General features: G+C 36.0%; 1 protein-coding gene across 1 annotated transcript in view; it reads right to left on the minus strand.

Moving 5' to 3' along the window:
* Positions 1 to 25,138, minus strand: part of SATB2 (SATB homeobox 2) — a 221,504-nt gene that overhangs the window by 102,058 nt on the left and 94,308 nt on the right. The window contains exon 6 of the mRNA XM_072612809.1: positions 18,511 to 18,613. Coding sequence (XP_072468910.1) covers positions 18,511 to 18,613 — 103 coding nt within the window. The remainder of the gene's footprint in view (positions 1 to 18,510; positions 18,614 to 25,138) is intronic.

Genomic DNA, 25,138 nt, shown 5'->3' on the forward strand with positions numbered 1-25,138 from the left:
AAAATTTAAATGCTTCCTACTCTCTCAGCTAACATAGGGCTGGCTTTTAAAAGCTTATAATTCAGATAATTCTAATAATTCACATTGTCATAAAAATAACACATATACAACACTTAAAATACTTTCATCATATCCTGTGATAGAGGTAGTTCAAGTATTATTATATTCATTTTACAGATGATTTTAAAAGTAGTAAATACTGGTGTGAAGATCTGAACTCCAAAAACATTGATTCCAGTGTCCATATCACTACACAACCAGATTCTTAGATCATTTTTCCCCCAGAAAGTAGCCATGATGCAAAGAACTTATCTAATAATAAGGATGTGATTTCTTGTGATCAATGAATATTTAATAACTGCAAGCAAAAATAAATAATAATTCCCCTTAAATTATTTTTAAAGACAAATGTCATTTTCCTTTTTACTTGTAGAAATGTGTATTTTGAGGGGCTGTTTTAGTTCACCTTATTTTTCTTTTAAAATTTTGAGGATTTCATTTTCAGAATCACTGTGATGTATATAAGTGTTTTTTGTAATTTTGCTAGAACCATCAAACTTTAACAGAAAAAACAATGTACTGCTACTATGCATCAGAATACTAGAAGAAAACCTAAACTGGAGATACCTCTAGTGATATATGCATTTGGTAATTAAACTAGGTTCAGAGATTTGTTTATTTTCTATTGTTGGTATCTTAGTTATTTTCTTATACTTTAAAATTTTTTAAAATTCTTAAAAAATTTCCACAGTGAACAGAAAGTTTCTAATAAAAGTTTCTTATGTCAAATTGCAGGGTGGGATAAATTGCCTTTCCAACTTTATGCATACCAGCACAGTCAGCTTCCAAAAGAGTATGAGATGCAGCATGATGATAGAGTGACAGTGATTCTACTGTACAGGAAGATACATGCATGGTGAGGTCATTCATAGGAGCAAATCACTGGTTCATAAGACTTTAGTATTCTACCACCCATGACAGTATGAGAAATGACTCACTGACACTCCTCCTAGTTACAGCATTGAACTAAAGAAAGATCTCTAGTGAACCTCCATAAGTTTGGGGCCTCCCCAGTATTTCTGATTGGCTCAGGGGAGTCCAGGAAGATTTTGTTTCAGATCAGACTTCACAGGACTTAAGCTATGTTGCTGACTGGACATTCTAAGTACTTTAAGAGACATTATATTACAACTACTCAGGTTCACATAGCGAATCTTCCAATCTCCACAGCTGGCCCATGAAAGCTATGCTATATATAGGGTTTCAAGGTTATAGCAATTTCTCAAATTCCTATAAGCCATTCAGTTTTACAAAGTACATTCTTCATAACAACCCTGTGAAAGGTAGGTAGTATAAGTCTCATTTTTTCCCATTTTGCAAACAAAGAACCTTAAGTTCAGAGACATTATGCGTCCCTCCCATGATCACCTGGCTACTTAAGCACAAAAGCATGATTTGAACAGAGGTCTTCTGAGTCCAAATTCAGAGGACCAGAACAAATGTGCTCCAGAATAACTCCTAAGCATTCAAATGATTCAAGGCTTCCAAGCACATACATGATTAGCTAGAGAGTTAAAAGTCTGTGGGAATTTCTTTAAATTACTAATGAGAGTGACTTTGCTTCAAAATTACATTCTATTTCAAGGATTTTCATAGCACTGTAGATAGCCAAGAACATTTTTAAAAAATCAAGTTATATCAGTGTTTAGTGTCAATATAAGAAGGGCACAAGGAAAACAAAGACATACTTGGGTGCAGTTTTCCCCTAAGTTGCATTTAATTTAAGTTGTTCATATAATAATTTTTATTATACTCAGCGACTATCATTCTACAAATCTGAAAGCAACTTCCTCCTTGCATTCATGTGTATTACTTTGTCATAACCATCTTTCTTTTTTAATCTATAAATTCAATTATTAAGAAGAAACTACCCTGAACTTGAATGGAAATTTGTTATTTTAAAGTAATAGTCAATTTGATTCTATTTTATATTATTACAGTAACCTGTGATTACCAGTCGGAAAGAATCAAAACCATTTACAAACATATCATTAGTTCTTATGAAAGCCTTGCTAGGCAAGCAAATTAGCAATGTTTTACTATGGAAATAAGAAGTAAAGGGTGAGGTTCACTGTGTAGGGTCATCTGATCAATTCACAGTTTTAATGCAATTTTTTAAACACCTAATTAGAAGTTCTCTAGATACACAGTAAATTCTCAATTAACTAGCGTCCAAATAACCAAAATCCTCTATTTACTAGATGAAAGTCTCCCCCCCACCCCATTCTCTTCTTTCAAAAGAAAAACAGATGGCAAGAGAATATAAAGAAAAATTCTATTCTTGCTGTTCAGTCGTTTTCAGTTATGTCTGACTCTTTGTGGCCCAATTTGGAGTTTTCTTGGCAAAGACACCGCAGTGGTTTGTCATTTCCTCCTCCAGTTCATTTTACAGATAAGGAGATGAAAACAAGCAGCATCAGGTGACTTTCCTAGGGTCATATAGTTACTAAGTGTCTAAGGCCAGCTCTGAACTCAGAAGATAAGTCTTCCTGACTCCAGGTCCAGTACTCTATCCACTGTGCAACCTAGCTGTCCCATGTTCCAGTCTAGGATAGAGCTTAAGTTCAGTGTATATGCAGCATTACCTTGTAGCTTTAAAATTATATAATGCTAATTCACTACATGATCTACAACTACAGAGGTACTCAGTAAGATTGGCTGTTCAGGATGAGACACTATAAAATCCTGAATTATCAAAGACAGAGCCAATGGGGTTAAGAGATAATATTACTATGGCAGAAAAGTGAACTAATATATTTATAAAGATTTTCAACAAAAAAATTAAAGGAGGGAGGCAAGTTAATTTAAAAAAAAAACAAAAGGTTATCAGAACATTCTAATACTAAGCATTTCAGCTAATCCTCTTGTAAATATAACCAAACATCACAGTTGACAAACACCCTAAAGGTATTTAAAACAAAATTGTTAGTATATTTAGAAAGTTCACTTGTGAACATATATGTACCCTGATGCTTCCCATTATTTCTCAGACCTTCGGGGAAAATAAAACTTCATGTTGTCATTTTGCTCTTAAAAGTCATGGTTTTAAACTTGCATATATTTAGGGAAAGTTTTTGCTATTTCATCTTTCATTTTTTCATTTTTGTCCCCTAAGATTATGGCAACTTCATAAGAAATTACTTATTTCTTCAACTAACAATACTCACACAATGAGCACTTAACATTATCCAAAATAACATTAGATAGTTAATTTCATATTCCTAAAATTATACAAGTGGCTAATCACTTGTAAACTCCTTGGGAATAGGTATTGTTTCATTCACTGTAGTATTTGAATTCACAGTACAGAGCCTGACACATAGCAGACTCATAATAAATGCTTGTTGATTGTTTAATATCTGCCTCTTTAAATGTTTTATTGACCTTCGTAAGGGTATAATAATTACAGTAATTAACAGGTTGAATTTCCTAGCTAATTCCAACCTGATTTAGTTGTTTTAATCAAAACACCTACTATTTGTAAACACATTGGTTTACAAAGAAATGCAATTATTATTTTAACTAGTCATATTTTCCTCAAATACTTTTCAAAAAACAAATTTGGAAAAACTTTTACCACAAGATAACAGTAGGTTTTATAATTTTCCTGAGCAAAATATTTGAGATCTGGGGCTCTCCATGGGTTTGACTTAACAATTCTAACTTGACTCAGAGACATAGACAACAAAAATCATCTTGCAAACAGTCATAAAACATTTGGAATTTTATCCACAAATATTTATACACGAACACAAAATACTTTTAAAAACTTCCCATCAGACCTTCTTTGATTTGATTCACTTATTCTTCAACTTAGAGCAGGTAGAAGAAGATTTCAATCCCTGGAAAAGCTGTAGACCATTTCAAGACCTCCCTTTCAAACTCAGATTAGGACACCTGGTCATGACCCATCCAGTCTTACAATGGTTTTGTCATAGTACATGATTCTTCATGGGTTCAGGAAAAGAGAAACTTAGAATCAGATTCACTTAGGAACTCAATAGAATCTGATAGGGAGGATTCATCCCCAAAGCCCAAGTCCAAGTTTTGACTGACAGTTTCACTAAGGAAAACAGGCATAGCTTCAGAAACTGCATACTCAGTTCAACCAGAATCAATATATTAAACCCAAAGATGCTCTAACTACCCAGAGAAGTAGGAATGACCTACAAAGAGAATGCTTTCAAGATTCCCAATCCATCCCTGAGGAATCCTCAGAAGAACTCAAGTTATTGTCTAATCCATCACTTCCTGGAATTATAAAGGACAGAATCCTACTTATCCAATGAACAGAAAAGATGATGAATCCTGGGATTTCTTCTCTCATTTCAACCACCATCAACTGACAGCTCAGTTCTCAAATGGTGATCACCAAGAAACCGTTCCCACTTTTTCCAACCCTGAACTGCAGACTGGTGGAATTCCATAAAACTATGAAATGGACTAATCCCGGAATTTATGCTCGTATGACATGAGGAATGTCAATAAGAAATGAATAAGAAAAATTACCAAGTTTGAGAATTTTCCTCATGTTAACCATCCACGGTAGGCCTGATTTATGACCACTCTGAAGCCAACTCAATGACTGGTGAATGCTACTTGTAATTTTGGTATCATCAGAAACCACAGCCAAGCAGTTCATTTCCATTCTGCCTCCCTCTCTAATCTACTGAGGATGGCCCTACTCACACTGGTCATCATTTCCCACTTGGCTACTTTCCTGGATTTCATCACTAACTCCAGAAATTCATCTTCCTGTAAGTTGGAACCAACTGTAAAACTCATAACTCAGTACCCTAAACCTCTGCGGCACACTAGGTGGAACAGCAGATAGAGTGTCAGGCCTAGAATTAGGAAGGCTTGATGTCAAATTCAGCCTTACTTACTAGATGTGTAAGTCACAACTTTTGTTTGCCTCGGTTTTCTCCTCTGTCGACTAAAGATAATATTATAGTACCCACCTCTCAGGATTGTTGTAATGAACTAACGAGATAATAATTGTAAGGGTGTTTAGCATAGTGCCCAATATACAATAAGTGCTATATAAATGTTAGCTGCTATTATGATTATTTGATGATGATGACTAGATGGACATAGGAAATTGTTGGGGGTGGAAGCTCAATTCCATGTGGACAGTCTCGGGCGGGTAAAGGTGGGAACTTCTAAATCTTAGAGTTCTCATGAGGGCCCCCATGAAACACCAGGGAATCGAGGAGTGAGACCGAGCTATCGCGTGTATTTCCGCCTCTTCCCGTGAGAAACGTGATGGGAGGAGCATCCCCGCCCTCGAGACTGTCCCGGATCTGGGCACACCTATTGTTATCTAACAGGCACGGTATTCAGGTGCAAACTACACGGCCGGAGAGCTTAATTAGGGTCAGGAAAGCCTGAAGGCTCTCTTAGCGCGGAGGGGCCCTGACAGGACAGAAGGCTCCGTTTTTCCTCTCTTCGCTCTCCCCTCCCCCTCTCTCCCCACTTACACTTCTGCTTCCAATCTCTTACCGTAAGATCTTTGCCTCCTTGGGAGACTTCTCTCTCCCTCCTAAGGAAGAGTTCCCCCTGCACATGTAACCAGGACCCTGAATAAAGCCTAACCCTTGTTCGACTCCGGAAAGTCTCTTCTCTCATACGTTTATCCGGTTTGGCCAACCGAAGACCTGGGACAGGTAAGGTAAGACTCGGGTAGCCCTCAGGCCTCTAGGCCTGGCAGGAAATCTCCTCCCAGATTCTCTATTTAAGGAGGGAGTCCAAGGCAACAACTGACTGAAAGACTTCAAATATACCCTTGAGCAGGGTCTCCTCTCCTTCTTCCCTCCCTCCTTCCACTTTTCAGATCCTTTTTTTCTTACATACTTCTTTTCCCATTACATTGTGAGATCCTATGAGCCAAGACTGTACTTTGTCTCTCTTTGTATCCCCAGCACTTAGCACAGTACCTGGTACATAGCAGGCACTTAGTAAATGTTTATAGTTTAATAAAACAAAAACTTCCCATCTACAATATTCTATTGCCCATTTCTATGCCTTTGCCGAGATTGTCTGTCCCTCATAACTAGAAAGCACTACCTCACAATCCCTAGTTTTTTAAAAGGTTGAACACAAATACCACATCTAACATGAATTCAATAAAGCCAACAAGCATTTATAATGTCCTTTGAATTGTACTAACCACCAGTAATGCCTTCCCTTCATCCCTCCCTTTAACAAGCTTCTGGTCCAGTGGGGAAAACAATGTATTCATAAATCAGTATCTACAAGATAAATACAGAGTTGATGGAAAACAGACTTAAAATTCTCCAAGCAGCCTTCTGTGATCTGGGCTGTGCAATAAGGATCCCCTCTACATCAATAAGTACTTTGTTTACATCTCTTTTATGCCTCAATCACAAATTATTTTTATTACTACTTATTTACATACATATCCCTATTTTCCTATAAGACCATGTAACTTCATGAGGACAAAAAGAATTTCCTATATATTGTTTTTATAAGTTCACTGACCTACAAACAATAGATGCTTAGTTGATCTATGCTATGAGTTTTAGAATTGTGTCTATAGGGCACCAAATATCTGCAGGAAAGGAGGAAAAAATGAAGTGTCAGTTGAACAACAGATTGTTTTAAAGGCCATAAAGAATCCCCCAGCCAGTTCTGGACTAAATAAATGAGTCCTTCTCATTTAAACTGTCTGATTCCTAGTCCCTAAAAACAAGTGATCCAAATCAAATGTATTTTCTCCCCTCTAGGCCCGTGTATTTATCCTGATTGGCTCAAACTTACTGCTGATTAACAAGCAAACCAGAGATTATCTTTTATGAAACTTGAAAGTTAAGAATAAGAATTTTCCTTTTCAAATATCTAAATTTGAATTTCTAAATTCAGGATGCAGAGGTAGATCACTTATTGGTTCCTGCTTCTCCTATTACTTCAAGAAAATATTTAGCTCATAGCTCTTCAGCAAGCAGTAATGTTAGGGTAAAGGGAAGGTAGCAGTCTTCATAAGACAATTTCTCCTTATAATACTTGCCTCCTCATTTGAACACCCTTTCAAAGGACATAAACTTTTCCTAAAATATCTTTCCCCAAAGAAGATATTCTCACAGTAGCAACTCACATGTACTAAGTGCTTTCCGCTTTCCACAGATCGCTTCCCTCACAACAACCTCCAAAATGGGCAGTATGATCATTATCCTCCTTTTAGAGAGGAGGAAACACATGCTTAGACAAGCTATGGGGCTTGCCCAAGATGAGACTGCAAGTAAATAACCAAGTCAAAATTCAAATACCCATCTCTTGACTGCAAAGCTATAACTCTTCCTACTGAGATACGGTCCATTATAAAAGCCTAAAATTATCAATAGAAAGAAAAACTTTATGGAGGATCATAACTGTTTTGTACCTAGAATTTCATAAGACCAAGTTCACTGAAGAGACTTAAGCAATAATTCAGGTGAGAATAAAAGCATATATAAGAGAGATAACAATGAGAATAATGGAAGGAACAGATATGGTGGGGTTGGAATTGATAGGATAAGGTAAATGACAGTATATGAGAGGTAAGGAAGAGTCAAAAAATAATCCCAATACTCCAAATGATAAGATATGGTGAATCTATTATCTCCTGAGTTTACAAAAACAACTTGCATGTAAAACCCTGAGTACCCTCCAATCAGAGGATACTGATGAGAACAAAGAACTCATCCCAAAGCCTCCATTTAAAGATAACTCCCAGACCAATCATCTCTTCATTTGAACTGGATTCCATTATACCCTTCAACTCAGTATCTTCCCTGACCCCCTACTTTTTCAGTTTCCTTTTATGTGCTGTCTTCCCCCATTAAACTGTAAGCTGCTTAAGGGCAGGAACTGTCATTCTTTTTTGCATTGTATTTCCAGTGCTAAATATAGTGCCTGGCACATAGTAGGTGCTTAATAAATATTTACTGATTGATTGATTTCACAACTAAGAGATAGATCAGAAAAATACTTTGGAGCAAAACCTTCATTTTATAATGAAGACACTAAGTCTGAGAGAGAATAAGTGACTCACCCAGCTGGTTAGTAGTGAAGCCAAGACCAGAAGGCATAGTAACCTTTTTGGCACAGAGAAAGTAAGGACTGCCTGATTTATGTGTACATGTCTAAAGAGAAAGTCAGATAAAGATGTACTGTAGCTCATATACACAACAGGAATCTAAAACGTGAGTATACGAATTGGCATATGGATAAGACTTAAAGAGAACGAACACTAAATAAAAAAGGAAGTAATTCTCCTATCCTAGTCTTCAAATTCAACAAAATCCTATTACAAGGCAAGAAAGTCTCACAAATATCCTCTCGTAGTGTTCTCTGTTTTGTCCATCATAATTATCAGAAGTTCAGGTATCTTTATGTCTACAAAGCCAGGGCTGTAACTTAATAAATGATCATTGAATAAATATGCAAAAAATTTCAGTGTCAGTCCATCGATAAACATTTATTAAGTGCCTACCATATGCTAGACACTGCGCTATGCACTGGGGATACTAAGAATGGTAAGAGACACAAGGAGCTCACTGTCTAATGGAGGCAATAACAAGCAAACAATTACGTACCTGAGTCTGATGACGAATAACCCTGAATCATTTTGAGCAAATAGGTTCACAGGCTGATAAATCTGCCCCATCTGCAAAAAGGCTAATTTCTTCATATCTATGATTGATATGTGTACATATCAATATGTATTGATATCTATATCTATACATATCTATATGTACATGCCCACACAAATTTAGAAGGTAAAAAAAGCAATAAAAGATTAATGTATGACTTCCTGGAAGAACTCAGGGTAGCATATTCTAGAAGACATGTCAATGAATTAAGCAAAGTTAGGGAAAAAATGTGAACTTTTTCCATCACAACCAAAAAAACCTGGCCCACTGACTCAGCAATTTGACTAGATTCACCATTTGAATGGTGCCTATGAAAACACGGACAGCCATTTGTTCCACACAATCCAGATGTCTGGCCCATGTAAATGAGCATAAAACATGTGACCAAAACTTCTAGCTGATGTAATTCCATAGCATAGTTTTAATTTCTGGTTGGTTAGTCATGTATTTTAGAAATTTATTTTAGTCCTCCTCAGTTAGAAATGATATTGACTAATGACACTGACTAATCTCAATTTTTCCTTGTTTTGTTTGCTTTTAAAAAGTATATTAAAAAACTTGTTTATAAAGAGGTATGATGTGATTTAAAGAACATATTAAAGAGGCAGAACGATTAAGTAGAAAGAACAATTTACTGGGAGTCAGCAGATCTGGCTTTGAATTCTGGTTTTGCCAAGTCTAGTGGACTAATCCTTATCTTCCAAGACCTCAAACAATTCATCACTAAAAAGAAGTAGCTGAACTAGATATTTCTTTGAAAGTTTTAAAGTCAAACCAGAATAAGAAGGGCAATTCACTTGAGACAGACAAATTTCAAAGAAATAAACTCTTAAAATACTGGAGAAGGATCACAGCTATCAAATGCTGCAACTCAACATTGAGCAAAGCTAGCCTTCAACCAGTGCCCTTCAATGTGTTAAATTCACTTGTAACGGGACTCTAGAGGTGATTGTCTACATATCTGCAGAAATTATTTCCCTAGTTATTCTCCTCCTCCACCCCCAAGATTTGTCCTCACATCTCACATTGATTTAGCCTAATTTTGACTGATAAACTAACAGAAGATGCAAAAGAAACCATAAAGAAAAGCAGGCATAGAGATTCCACAACCCTAATCATGCAATCAAATTTTTCACAAGATTTCAGACTGGACTGCATTGCTGGAACTATTCAGGATTCCTGACACCTCAGCCTGAGATTTTTCCTTGCCTTCTCTTCCCTTTTTCTTTCCTCTCTGAAAAGGGCAGGCACATAACACCTTCCTGGAGGATACAAGAAACTTATTCTGCTTTTTAAGACTGTTTACATTTCTGTATTTAAACATGTATTTTGCTTCTTAAGCTATTAATTTGTGGGAAAAATTGTTAGACAATCACTTTACTAATCTATATGTATATTTTTAGGAGCCCTTATTAGGGTAGTATTGAGATGGAGGGGCTTTTTGTCATTTTCCTTCCCATTGTGTTCAGAGGCTAAATCTGAAAGTGGTTCTTTCAGAGGGGGAGGGGACCAGGAAGTGACTGGTGAGAAAAATCACACCCAAGGGAAGGAATGGCCAGGAGTTGGGGAGAATAAGAGTAACAGCCCACATAGTACCACCATCAACCCACTGCTAAACACAAAAAAACTTATTTCACAAAAAAAAACAAACTGTTTCCCTGATGTACTAGAACAACATCTCATAGCCCTAATGCCAAAAATACCGAATCATTGAAGAAAAATTCCTATTTGCTTTCATGAAGGGAGGTAATTTAGGGGAAAAATCAATTTCTAATATGAAATCGTTTCAATGTTAAGACAAGGAGAGTTTGGAAGAAGCAAAGACTCATGCAGTATCTTTTTTTTTTTTTCTCAGACATCAAACCAACACCATTAAAAAAAAAAAACTATTACCAAAAGGTCTCACTAAATATAATTAAAGAAAATGTAAGCAGTTTGAAGTGACTAGAGGGCAAAAGAAAACGAAGCTTGGCATATGGGTATCTTTTAGGACTCCCAAACCTAAAGGGTTTTTTGTGTTTTTTTTCACCCTCTAAATTTGTTAAAGAAAATTTGTTTCTGTGTTGAGACCTAGCTTGGAAAGGCTCTGCCTCAGGCTGAATAGTCAAAGCCAAGTTATAATTCCCTAATAAAACAAGCCTTGTAAGGGAAATGCTTCCAGCCCTAGAACCAAAGCTGAAGCAGTGGGCATTGTGATCATACCACATGACTGGTTTTCTTAGGTGTATTTTCCTCTTATTATCAGCATCCTTTTTCCATCATATAAACCCCACAGGAACACATACCTCGACTATAAAGCAATTTAGCTTCAGATTCCTCTGCCAATTTAGTAATAAAAACCTCAAACTGTTATGCTGCCTGGAAAAAAAACTGAATATTTTCCCTTTACCAGCATTATATTCTCAATTCACCTCTTTGGAATACCATTGCCGTTTTTACTTTAAAACTGTTCTCCATTGTCAGCTTACTTCCTTTACTGATTAGGAATTTTCTAGAAAATCATGTGTAATACAAATACTTACATGGCTAATTATATTTTGAGTTGGTTTCTTTTTTAATTATGAAGCTGTGTTCTCAATGAAGGAGGGGAATAATGTGCTTCATTACGTAATGAGAAATCACACTTAAATTATGAGGGACAAAAGGGAAAACCCTGAAATATTAAGAGAAAAAGAAGGTTTCCAATAAGTTGAATAGTCTCTCTAAGAAAGATTTGTAGGGACCATGTATGAGAAGTTATGAATCGGTTATGTATGAGCTATATATTCTTACAGTAACATATCCATGAATGGGGTGTCCACAACCTCTCCAAAGTGCCGAGGAAGTCTAACACAAACCCAGTAGAATTCTCCCTTTGATCAATGTGCTACTTATGTAATTCTCCCATATAGCCTTGGAAACAGAAGCTAATCAAATGAGCATTAACCCATACAATACCTATATATTCATTAAAATCTTACCTTTTGTTTAAAAATATAAATTATTTCAGTTTTATTGAGAAATGAAAATAGAATGAGACCTTAAGGGACTTGAATATGAAAGGTCATTATTCTAGTTTTAGGTTCTAATGCCATTCTTGAGTTAAAAAGAGTTTTAAAGATTAGCTTTCTCAAACATCTTAAGCAAACCCTGATATGCATCTAATAAGAAATATAATACAGTCACTAGCTTAGATTGTCCTACTACCAGCAAATGTTAGTTAATCCAAGGGACTAGTTAATAACAAGAGATCTCTCTTAGAACCTCTTTTATCTCCTTCCTGTATTGCTGTGATGTTCACTACTTTAGGAAGTATTTTCTGCAATTAACAGAATGTAGTTAGCGGCATGCTGTATTCAGAGGTCAAATATGAACATTGGTTTACTGCTACAATTTACCCTTGCTAAGTGACTATGTTCATACCTAAATTAATCTAAAGAACAAAAAATAGTAATAGTATTGGGAGGGATGTATCTAATGTTCAAAGAGCATTTCTCTTGCAATATCTGCCAATCAAAAGGTGTTGAAGATATAAACCTTTTGTAGCTTTGGTTTTGGGGGTAGGAGAGAAGCATGGAGTGGAAATAGTCTTTGAGGCCCCCAAATATTCAGGTTAGGATCAGAATTTGTGAGAAGGCTGAGATCCAGTACAGTCTAGAACTCTCCTTCTACAGTACTTCTGAAATATCAGCTATGCCTTTGAGCTATTTTGAGCATTTAAGAGGAGAGGGAAGGAGCAAGCATTTGCTATACACTTGCTATGTGCCAAGTACTGTGCTAAGTGCTTTGCAAATATCTCTGATTCTTACCACAACCCTTCGAGTCAGGTAGAAACTGACTTCAGAATTTAAGGAAACTAAGGCAGAAACAGATGAAGTAACTTTCCTAGGGTCACACAACTAGTAAGTATCTTAGGCAGGTTTTAAGCTTAGATTTTCCTGGCTCTGGACCCAGCACTCTATCCACTTGAACCACTATGTGCTTTTGAAATACAATAGACCTTAAAGACTTTATAGGCCTTCTAACAGACCCTTCAGTTGGTTCTTTAGTACTGATATAATTCAGACTCTTATCAAATTGTAAAAGCCCTCACCAGGGCTCACTCAAGGATACTAGAGTGTTGGCCAAGGAACCTGAAAATCTTAATATCCCAATTAATCAGATACTTTAAAGTATGGCAGTGTAGGATGGTCTCCCCCACCCCCACCTTTTCCCCTCCTGGCCATCTCCACATAATATCTATTCTGGAAGACTTTTGGTTTTAATTTCATAAAACTCATCACAACTCTGGGAGACCAAGCATACATCTTGATTTTAAGAAAAACAGAACATCCATCAAGATCAAACTTTCCAAACCTGTTGAGCTAAGGGAAGGGGTGTGTAAACAGATAGACATAGACATAGACACACACACACACACACACACACACACACACACACACACACACACAGAATGAAAAAAGAACAAGACTACTCAACTGCTGCAAAGGAAATGAACCCCATTGTAATATACTTTCATAACTTTTCATGGCAAATTCACGTGGCCTTCTTCTTTAGAAATGCCAGGGACCAGAGAGAACTGATCACTGGCAAGTCATTGACATGTTTTCAATGACTAGACTGACTGCCTTCATAGAATGGGTCACTAACTGAGGATGTGCCACAACTCTATCTGCCCTCCCTCCACACTCTGTTGGTCCGAGTATCCCTTGTCATTTGAGCTTCAAGGATAGGCAGGCAGCTGGTGTTCCATTTAGTTTTTTCTCCCAGTTTACTAGAAGGAGGATGTTTCTGCAATGCATTCTTAACAAGACCAAGCAATGTAATCAGGTGGCCAAATTTCCCTTTTTAAATACTTAGACATAAAGATAACATAAACATCAATGTTGTTTCCTGCTTCTTTGGTCTGTTGTAAATGACAATATTCTGACCAAACAAGCACCTGTCTAGCTAGAACTAAGCCTTCTTATGTCCAAGTAGGGAGAAAAAAAAACACTTTATTATTTTAATCTGGTCAGAACAGGATCTGAAACAAGGCCATTCAGATAGTATTGTAATGATATTAAAGTGACTGTCCTACCTGGGACCCAAGGCCATTCAGACAGGATTGTAATGTTATTAAAGTGATTGTCCTACCGTATTTAAAGAACTGAACTCTCTTGTGGCATAAGCCAGAGGAAACACTGAATTTTCTTTACAATATTGAGCCACCACTTTATAAATGACAGAATCGGTTTAGTGTACAAGAGGTGCTTTAAATGTGGTAACTTTATATCATTTCAACTATAATGATCATAATTACTTATTTCTTTTAATCACGACCCACTTAACCACTTTAGTGCAGAGGAATAGTTCAAGGAGTTTAATTTCCATTCAACATCTAATCTTCATGTTTACCAAAACCCTTCATGGGCTTTGTTTACTGTCTGCTCGCTGGCCTGGACGTTTGATCTTACAAGACTGGATCAGACAGGGTCAGATAAAACACTGATTACTGGAATAAGGCAGTCATGGTAAGTAACACTGGTTTTTGAAAATCACCCCAGCTTCCACATTTTACAAATAAACTCAAATGCACAAATGTGACAGTTAACGATCAGAGATTTATCTTGCAAAATAATGAGAGGGAAAAAAAATGGCAGTAAAGTGATCATGCATTTTTTACCTTAGCTTCGTGGAGGGCATGGCTTGAACACTATGTCTAGGAACAGTATTATATGACAAACAATTTTTGACAGCTTCACCAACATTCAGATGAACTTCCAATGACCTCTTAATTAATTCATAGGCTATACACGAGATAGAATTTAAGATTATAAACTGTCCGAAAATTACAAAGCAACCTGCTTTATGTTCAGTAGTAGTAGAAGAAAAAAACTTGAAGTACAAACTAAGGTGTTCCCATTAAAGCTCTAATTCTTCATTTGTACCTGATTTAGAAGTATTCTATATGAGCATTTGTTTACTGGAAAACACTCCTGTCCAGCACCTAGCACAGAGCATGGAATGCAGAAGGAGTTTAATAAAATGCTTTCCAGTTAATAAATTGGCAAATTTAAAAATGATATTAAATTAATATTTATATATAGTATAATAATGCATTATACTATATATAATAATATTTAATTAAATTAATACAGTCTGGTTTTCTCACAGAAGCAGGCCACAATAAATGTTTAGTATTTGATTGTGTTTGTGAACCATGTCATTAAAACTGTATAATAATAAAGAGGTCAAAATTAAAACCAAGTTCATGCTGTGGTGAGAACAGCTATAAAGGGTGACAATTCTTTAAAAGATTTACTCTTTCATCTTGATTGATCAAATTCCTTAAAACTAAAAATTACTATGGGCATAGGGCACATTTCTTTAAAATAATATTCCAAAAATCTAAATATTTCAGTTTCACAATAGATTATCTAGTCAAGCAACACGAAAAACAACATTTGGGATTGGGAGCAAAACTCTCAATAATTAAACAATTGGGATTAGGAGCAAAACTCTCAATAATTAAACAATCATCCCCATGTTCTCTATAGGAAAACAATAAACCCCAAATTGTGAGCTTACAAAAGAGCCAGCTAGCTATATGGGGGCTGACCTTGTAGTACTGTGTGTGGAATAATAAGGAGTCATTTCTTAACCATTGTATCACCCTCCACAATAGTATGACATGACAAAACAACTAGGTGCCTGGCTTAAAGAATTAGAGACAGAGACTTACAAAAGCAACCTATTCATTAATTTTTTAAAAGCATTAATAGTAACTCCAATACCTCTGGGTAAACCATAACTGTCTCTGAAATTAAAGGGAAAACAATCTATCCTAATGTGATCATTACAGAAAAGAAAGTTAACATACTAAGCGAAACTGACTTAGGACTTTTTAAAGAATAAGGGTAAATAGTGAAGCTATATTTACAGTAAGTCCAACAAAATGCATACTGAGAATGTTTACTTCAAATCTCATACAATTCCACTTGTATATAGTTTTTACATCTGTTGTTAATGATATCAAATTATTGATTATTCACTTTCTCATATTTATTTAAGCATTAGGTATAGAATCTGCAATCTGATGCTTTTTTCCTCCTTCCAGTGGACTTTTATTTTTGCTGGGTTTTAGTCATATTTTCTTTGATCTTTCAGAGTATATAATTATTTTACTGTTTATTTATTTCTATGAGAAAGGGAAAAAAGCTTGACCTAAGAGATCTATATGTGGCAATTTGTAACGGAATCACATAGCTTACATTTAGGAAATCATGGTTTTGATTAAGAAGCGACCATTTAGTTCCCACTGTTTTATTAAAACAGACATTAGCAGATAATAGGAAACATATTTAACACTGTACCCTGAATTTAGCTTGTGACATCACTAAGCTTATTTTGAAACTCTCTTCTATGTTGCATATCTTCCATTGTACATAGAAACTGGCTGCTTTGGTATGAGAATGGAGAAAAGCTCTTTGCATTCCCAGGCAGAGTTCTGTTTGCTTTTTTTTTTTTCTACTACCATTTTCCAGATTTGGAAAATCACAGATCTCTTCTAAATTTTGAAGGAAAAAAGCATATATGAATTAGCAATTTATGAACTAAATTATCTTTTACATGTGAAATATGTCTTATTATAAACTAAACCTGAACTGAAAAATATTAACCACACAAAAGACATTGTACTAAGCCAAATACACCAAAAATAAATGAAACAATTCTCTTTTATGAGAGTTGAAAGTTATTTAAATGAAGTTCTCTGGATGTTTATTTTACATATATCACTATACCTGTCATGAATTCTTTATTTTTCCTCCCACTCCTTTGGTTGATGAATCAACACCACTTAAACTGTTTTATGGCAGCTTGTGTTTACTTCACACATACCTTAACCTTCCCTTTTCTCCTCCTACTCTCTCTCTCTCTGTCTCTGTCTCTCTCTCTCTCAAACACACATACACACACTTAAATGTGTGCATGTCACACCCATACACACAGTGAAATAGCAAGGAGTAACTACATTACTTTGAACAGCATGTGTACCCAGTTTCAGGTAAGCTCTTTAGGTTTGGATCCTTGACCCCTTGATTGAAATCAAGGTCTCATTCTGATTTTACTGCACTTAAAGTTTTAACTGTGCACTTACTAACTAAAAAGAGAGAGGAGGAGCTTAAAGAACTGAATGATCTAAGACAGAAAGGAAGAAAGTGGAAGATACACACACACACACACACACACACACACACACACACACACACACACACAAAACACTTGGAATCTGTAGTGGTAACTATGAGAACACTACACTGAAGGGCTTCCAGTCCCTCTAAAACTGGCATTACACCCTGGTCTATTGAAATAGGAAGCTCGTTGCAATTTGCTTATAACAGCAAGTAAATGTGATCTACCAAATGACCTTGAAACTATATAACTCTTTTGATTTTTAGCCAAGAGGATATGTTCAAGCACTTTAAAAAAAAAACTCCCTTAAAAAAAAGAAACTTGGAGACATTTACAAAAAAGAAACACTTGTGAACCACACAATAATGTTTTATAATGAGAAGGAGCTATTCATTGTATGCAACACAAGGGTCAATATTAATAATACCATATAGAAAGTACTCAAACCAGAAAAGAGTCCCAATGATTTTAGAATAAGTTGAAAAGAAATATATCAATTCAATTTCAGTGTTTAATTTCCCATATGTAGGTCAACACCTTGACTTTTTCATAAACATAGTTCAAATAGACAGGTGTTATTCTTTTCATGCATTCAAAAATATATCCACAGTATTACAGTTCTTAAAAGGTAACTTTGTAAATAGATGTTCACTATCCTACAAGAATTTTCTTACAAGCTTGCCTTTCCAAAGCAGATCTCCAGGTTGTAAAACAAATTCATCAAATTCATCTCCTCAACCCATCATAAACTGGCACTTGCTCTGGCATAGGGGGTTAGTTAGCTGGTGATAAGGCAGTATTTACACATACATATAATGAGGAAGGAATTAATAAGGACCAAATATATGCAGAATGAAAAACACAACCTTTTAGCCTGTTATCTTTGAAAAAATAAATCTCTAAAGATGTAGGGAACATTAACTTAAATGCATTATCACTGCGTGCTCATCAGCATTTTCTAATACCCCAAACAATTTCATAAGGGAAACTTTAAAATAAAAATAATATTTTAAAGGGGCTGACACTTCAATACTATGTGCAAAAAAAGTCCTTTGTGGATTGGGGATATCAAAACTCATTGTATAGTTACTTGTAAATAAATATGACACTGCCACTTGACTAAATTCTGTCCGATATAACATCATAATCATTCCCATACATCCAGCATTAAACAAGTACTCCTTCAGCCCAGAAAGACAAATATATAGTATTCTTCAACAAAACCTAGTAAAAATATTTTCTATACCAGTTGTACTTTAAAAAAATACTCCATGTAACAATACATCCTTATATGTACATATAGATAAATACATGTATATTTATCTACCTATATATGTCTACATAGATATAGATATAGGCTTGAATCTCTTGACAGGTGACTATTCTGTGTAAACTATCAACTACATCCAATGCAACAGAAACATTTTCTTTAAATAACTTTTCATTCTCACACACCTAATTTTAAAGCACTGAATTTAAACACAGTAAAGATTTAAATATCCTCTTTTTAGGAGAAATTACGTATGTGGTGCTGTATTTTTAAACTATTACGTGCTTAATATTGGTACTAATATCAAAGAATCAACAATTCATTTGCTTAAGAAAGATTTGAGAAGAGACTTTAGCAACAATTAAGGTGAATTACCTTTAATCTTCTTGTACTTTTTATACCATCTCCCAAACTCCTGGCACTTGGTTGCTGACACATTGGCATAATATGTGCTATTTACAATGGATGAAATCATGCTCTAGAAAAGAGAAAAAAAAATTTCTAAAACATCTTCTAAAAAATCTTTCAATGACATTAAAGGGCACACTATGTTACACCAAACATTCCTTGTCTTCTAAATCTAAAATAGTCTCATAAAAAAAATCTTTATTTCCTGTTTCCTTTCCCTAGGCACAATTGTCTGAGTTCATTCCTAAAGTGAAAAGAAAGGGGGAATGAGCCTAGATTTAGGGGCATTTATATTTGAATAGTGTCTTTTCTCTAAAAAGTCTATTCAGCGGCAGTCTCATACAGGGGTACAGACACAAAGATTAAACACAATGGGTGAGAATAATTGTGATTTAGGAAGCAGATCCTAAAGGTAAGATGAGATGCTCCAGCATGCATAATCCAAATAATGCTTTTCAGATGTTTTCTGTTCCGCTTCCAACTGCAACAAGACCACACAGCCAAGAATCTGAGAACATTCGTGCTACTCACTGCAGAACAACAGTTAGGCAAATAAGTTAAATTAATATAATTTATAGAAACGTGTGATTAGCACTTGGGTGAAAATTCACCAAATGAAAAAGTTAACAGTACTATTTAGTGCAAAGTAAACTAAACATAATACTGCATGGTTTTAAACCATCCAAGCTGAAACTTTTGGATTACTCAGTTCCCTTGTCTCTCCCATGTCCACCCCATTCTTCTCACACCCCCAAAATTTTCCATTTTGTCAATCAACTTATTTGTAACTGCTGCTTGATAGTACTTATGTATAGATGATAAACATAACCTGAATCTGAGACCTCAAATAATAAATAATAGTTGTATATTTAAAAGATTGTTTTTTCCTTTAGAGAAATACATGCAGTTAGCATGAATGTTATTAGCGGCGTGTGTATTTGAACAGAGGGAAAAGATTTGTGCCAGTTTCCAACTTTATACCTTGATTGGCTGTGTGTTTTAGTTTGGTGCTATTTTTTTTAATTCTGCCAGAGCGAGGGTATTTTTATCAACCATGTGTGGACATAAACAAACCAAGAAGTCAAATGAACCATGAAGAGCTTTTACATCTTTTCTTGAAATCATATCTTTCAGAAAAATCATCCACAGACATGCAGGAGTTCAGAAAAACATCTAAGTGTCTGATGACATCTCTACGTCGTGCTAGGGATAAAGGGGTATGGCAATAAATCAAGACAAAGGCAAGAGATTTACCAGAAGATTCAAACTCCAGCAGTTCCCTGTAAGCTGACATTCAAAATACTACCCCTTTGCAAGATCAAACTCACATGTCTCTTCTTCTATCCTGATATTGTTTTCTAAGACCCTGCTCTTGGCTTCCACTTCATGCTTGGCCCAGGGTCTTACTCCAGTCCAACCTCAAGTGACTCCCACTTTTTCCCGATTTCACAAGGTTCTGAGGCTTTTTTTATCTTTTATTTCTTGTCTTTTCTGATGCTGTACTTTAAAATCAGTGCTTTAAAAGAACCCACAGAAACTAGCTCCATTCACAGAAAAGCATTTCCTGCCCCTTTTTAACACAGCAGATGACTACCAGCCTGGTGCTGAATACATCCTTTGACACCAATTTCTAAAAAGTTAGCCTTTATCAAAGGAGAGATAACATGATGAGTGGATATGTTCATCCCAGAATTTGAAGAGTCCAGTCTACAACAAAGTGTTCATATCATCTAACTTTAAGTAATATGACTCAGCAATGTTTCCATTCCATCAGAGGATTAATCCTCAGAATCCTAGGTTCAGTACTCTCCTTTCCTGATCATTAAGCAGGTTGGTAAAGTTGTCCCATAGCCCTCTTCACCTTACCATTTCCTTGTTTCTGAGCTTAGATTTAGCATAGCACACTGGAAAGAAACCCTGAACCAGGAGTCTGTGGATCTGAATTCTATTTCAGACTCTTCTGAGAACTTGCTATATGACCTTGAGCAAGACATTACCTGTCTCTGGGTGTTAGTTTCAAAAAGTGAGTACAATTGGACTAGAAGATCAAGCTCCCTTCCAGGGCTAATATTCTAGGAGATTATGAGTCCCTCTCTTCTGATATACTGTTCTGGTATAGGAAAATCAATCAACAAGGATTTATTAAGTGCCTACTATATACTGGGTAAGGCACTTACAAATACAAAGATTAAAACAATCCCTAGTCATAATAAGCTTACATTCCAATGAGGGAGATAACAAGGACATATGAAGATCAGTAAGAGATAATTTTAGAGTAGACAGGTAAAAGGGAATTGAGGACATCTCACATTGCAGAAATAGCATTATTAAAATTTTTATATGAAAGTTGTCTAAAAGTAGACAAAAGTTTCTACAAATTCATGCATGCCTTTGTGCAAATGTGCAAATGCCTTTGTGATGCTTCTATTTTGTTACTTCATCTGGATGAATGTGACCACCTGGCAGGCAGAAGAGGATATATACCTTTAGCTGGAGTCATGGTTGAGGTAGAAAGACCACTGAGCTCAGCTATGTGGCCAACTGACTACAATGCTACCCAAAATAGGAGATGCCTCAGGCTTCACTTGGAGCCATAGCTGTATTTTTCTAAACCTCACATCCAAATTACCCTAGATCTCCATGATCGGCTTTTCCTTCTATTTGCTTCCTTCCTGATCTGGCCTTTAATCGTGAGTGGTCTAGTATCAGTGGCTGTATACAATAGGGAAGAAATGAGTATGCTTCTGACTGGTCCGTCAGCAAAGTTTCAGTACTGGAGAAATTTCACATACTTCATTTAAAACAAAGAGGTAGGTTACTCTCACATACAATAGGCCTTGCTTATTTTCCCAGCTTATTATTCAGAGGTTGATAATAAACTGGTTTCCATCTCTGACAGCACAGAACAAAAAGATTTAAAGTGTAGAGTAAAGGAATTAGGTAAAACAGGAAGAAAATTTTTCCTGATAATGAAGTTTTTTGAGATGCTAAAAAGAATTTCCCCCAAAAAATGACTTCTCCTCAGGAGAGCTTTAAAAATTGCATAGACATATTTGGGAAAGTTGAGATTATCATGAAGATAAAGGGACATAGTAGATGGCTTTCAAGATCCTTTTCTGCCATATTATTGATTAAAACATATATGAAGTGGCCCTAAAACACATTGTACATAATTTCATAACTTGAATCCAATCCCATGGAACCTTACCATAAAAGCTTTTAGGGGTCCATTCTATAGAATAATCTTAATGTTGAAAATAGGACTTTTTCTTTTAAAAACTTCAGTAACCAACCCACCTTTGAAGGATCCAAGATAGAAAGACCTCAAGCCAAATCCTATTCTTTAAAGATCCAGGGTTCAAGATTTCAATGTCCCTTGGTACAGTTCTCTGACATTCACTTTCAGATAGCAGTCATAGGCTTTTTCTTCTTCCCAAATATAATTAGTATGGTAGAACACACACATTATCCCTATTGCCTGGAATCTGAGGCTGGTGGATTGCTTGAGCTGGGGAGTTCTGAGCTACAGTTGGGTTAGAGTCAATAAAGCACTCATACTAAGCCCAATACCAATATGATGAACCCCCAGGTTGGGGGGGCAGGCTGATCAGGGTGCCTAAGGAGGGACAAACTGGCCCACATCAGAAATGGAGGTCAAAATTTTCATGCCAGTCGATAGTGGGATAGAGCCCACGAATGGTCATGATAGTTTCAAAATGGGCAAGATAGGGAGATCCAGTTTCAAAGGGAAAAATATGTATATGTATTTATGTAATATATATGTACATTATATAAACATATAAGTATATTTTCTATATGCATATAATTACATTACATACATACACATATGTGCTCACATAAAGGGGGTCTCCCAAAAATAATAGAGCCATTCTACAAAACGCTACACTGACGACTGTAGCAAATGATGATTCTAGCAATAGTAATTAATGATATAGCTTTTCATGTCTAGAACGAACTTTCCTCTAATTACCTCAAATTACTTTATAAATTAGTTTATTCCATGAATATTTACTGACCAACAGGATGTACTGCCCCTCTGACAATGAGGGGTGATATCTATTTTAAAAGAGAGGACACAAACACAGAAAGAAGCATACTAGCCAAGGTCAAGTAGAACTATAGTCATCTTTTGTATGCATTAAAGCCAGGGGTGGGGAACCTGTGGCTTTATGGCCATATGTGGCCCTCTAGGTCCTCAAGTGCAGCCCTTTAACTGAATCTAGACTTCACCGAACAAATTCCCTTAATAAAAGGGCTTTTCTGTAAAACTTGGACTCAATCAAAAGGCCACACCCAAAGACCCAGAGGGTCATATGTGGCCTTGAGGCCACAGGTTCCCCCCCTGCACTATGCCATACTATTTCAGATGTTTCTGAAGGTTAAGGATGGAAACACTCATCAAGTAAGGGAAGGATTATCAACTTCATCAGAAGCAGTTATCTCTGCAGCCAACAGTGTAGTAGCTTTATTGAGAGGAAGCTAGAGAAAAAATGGCACACGCTAAAATGTAAAATTATAACCCCAGATTATCTGTAAACAAATCATAAGAAGTTCAGAAATAGATAAAATTTTGTGACCTAAAGACAATTTTCAAAGTTTATAGGAACAGCCAAAATGAATAACTAAAGTTAAAATTATTTGTGTAAAATACTTGGAAAAAAGTCTTACCAATAAAGAAACAAAGATACAAATAAAGAAATAAACTCAGATTTCCCTCCCCCGACAACCTTCCAAGTTTTAGCTTACAAGCCATTATTGGTTTGAATGGCAACTTTACGCTAAGGGCATCTAAAATGCAAGGATATAATATAACTAGGTTTTTTTTGTTTAAAATAATAATTTTGGAATAAAGTAAATGATTATATTTCCCATTAGTAGTAATGTGAATCCCCATCTAAGCAAGGAGAGGACCTCCTGAGCTAACAAGTTGGTCATCACTGGCAGGAAAAAAGTTGGCATAGAATGTTCCCCGTTTTCACCCATGTATGAGGAGAATTTGATACATATAGAATATAAAGCAAGACTTAGTCTGTTGTTTGTCTCCGAGGAGAATGCTTTGTAATTTGCTGTTGTCAATAAGAGAGTCAGCAGGGAGGTGGGGGAGAGGGGGGAGTCTAAGATGACATTTCATATTTGGTAACATTTCAAAAACTGATTTGGATGAATTACAATTTTTTGGTAAATTCATACAAGACCAATAAGCAGCCTTCACCTGTCTATGTATCATAAAAGTAGAATTCTAAAACTTTTTAAATTCTAATTTAAAAAATTAGAGATTTTAAAGTTGTCACAGTCTCAGTTCTTGTGTCTTTATTAACAGTTTGATAACCTAGGAAATGATTGTTTATAAAGTCGATACTCCTTTAAAACAGGCCTGCACAATCTGCAGCCTATGGGCCACTTATGGCCCATGCGCACACCAAAGGATTTTCAGAGACCCAGGAAAATGTAAAGAATGTTTTCCTCCACATTTTTCAGTCACCTGAAATCCTTCAGTGTGCTACAAGTACAGGTTGTGCAGGTCTGCTTTAGAATGATGTGTTCTTCAGGATGAGCTGGGGTATTGATGAACAAAATGCAATATTCCCATGTCATAAAATAGATTTTAAATATCATAGGTAACTGGTTAAAATAAGAGGAGAAATGAACTCAGGTTACACACATGAATTTAAGTGTTCCATAAAACATACAGTTTTAGACTGTCCATGGGACACAAACGGGGCGGGGGGGGCAATGTGGCCTCAGTCTGGAGTAAGAAGCCTGGCTCTGATACCAGGCTTGAGTAAGTCATTTTTGTTCTCAGGGGCTTAAGCTCCTCTTTGGCAAAATAGGTGGGAATAGCTAGATTAGTATCCCTAAAGTTCCTTTTACATCTATGTCCAATGAGAAAAATTAGTTAAAAATAAAAACATTTAGGTTATCTGCTTTACCTAAAGAAGGACAATTGATTTGATTAGCTTTCCATTGACTTGGCTAGTAGTTTGACCTCAATGACCAAGCTAATTGATTCTCTTATTTTGGTTTTGTATAGACAGGATTTAAGTGTTCTCAATGATGCATGCTAGGTCTTGTATTGAATGGTTTAAAAAGAAACAAGTATCATGGAACTTACTATTGGAGAAGAACACAAAAGGTAAAGGTTTTTCCTCCTAGTGATAGCTTTTCCTCTCTCATACTTACTGACCACAACTCATCATACCAGAAATCTGGGAAGACCTTTGCAATGCCTGTAGCTTTAATATATCCTGATATAAAACTCTAACAGTTCCAGGCTAAAGAACTGATTTCCTCAAATATTGCTTCCAGGATCAAAGAAGGGACGAGTAAGTGGTGTATGCATTTGGGTAGGAGCCACAGAAAATCAGAGCTCATTCTTTTCAGACTAACCCAGACAGGAATCCATTACCTAGAAGAGTCCCTGTAATGTGTAGATTATAGATTAACCCTGAATTATCACACAAACTAACTTCTAGTAGGCAGAGCTGTCCCTGGAAAATCAAGGAGGCTGCCCTACACCCTGAGCTTTATGGGGCCCCCCTTTGCTAATATAGGGACCAGAAAAAAAGAGGTAACT

Source organism: Notamacropus eugenii, chromosome 5, assembly GCF_028372415.1.
Source record: "Notamacropus eugenii isolate mMacEug1 chromosome 5, mMacEug1.pri_v2, whole genome shotgun sequence".
In the NCBI taxonomy this organism is placed as follows: domain Eukaryota; kingdom Metazoa; phylum Chordata; class Mammalia; order Diprotodontia; family Macropodidae; genus Notamacropus; species Notamacropus eugenii.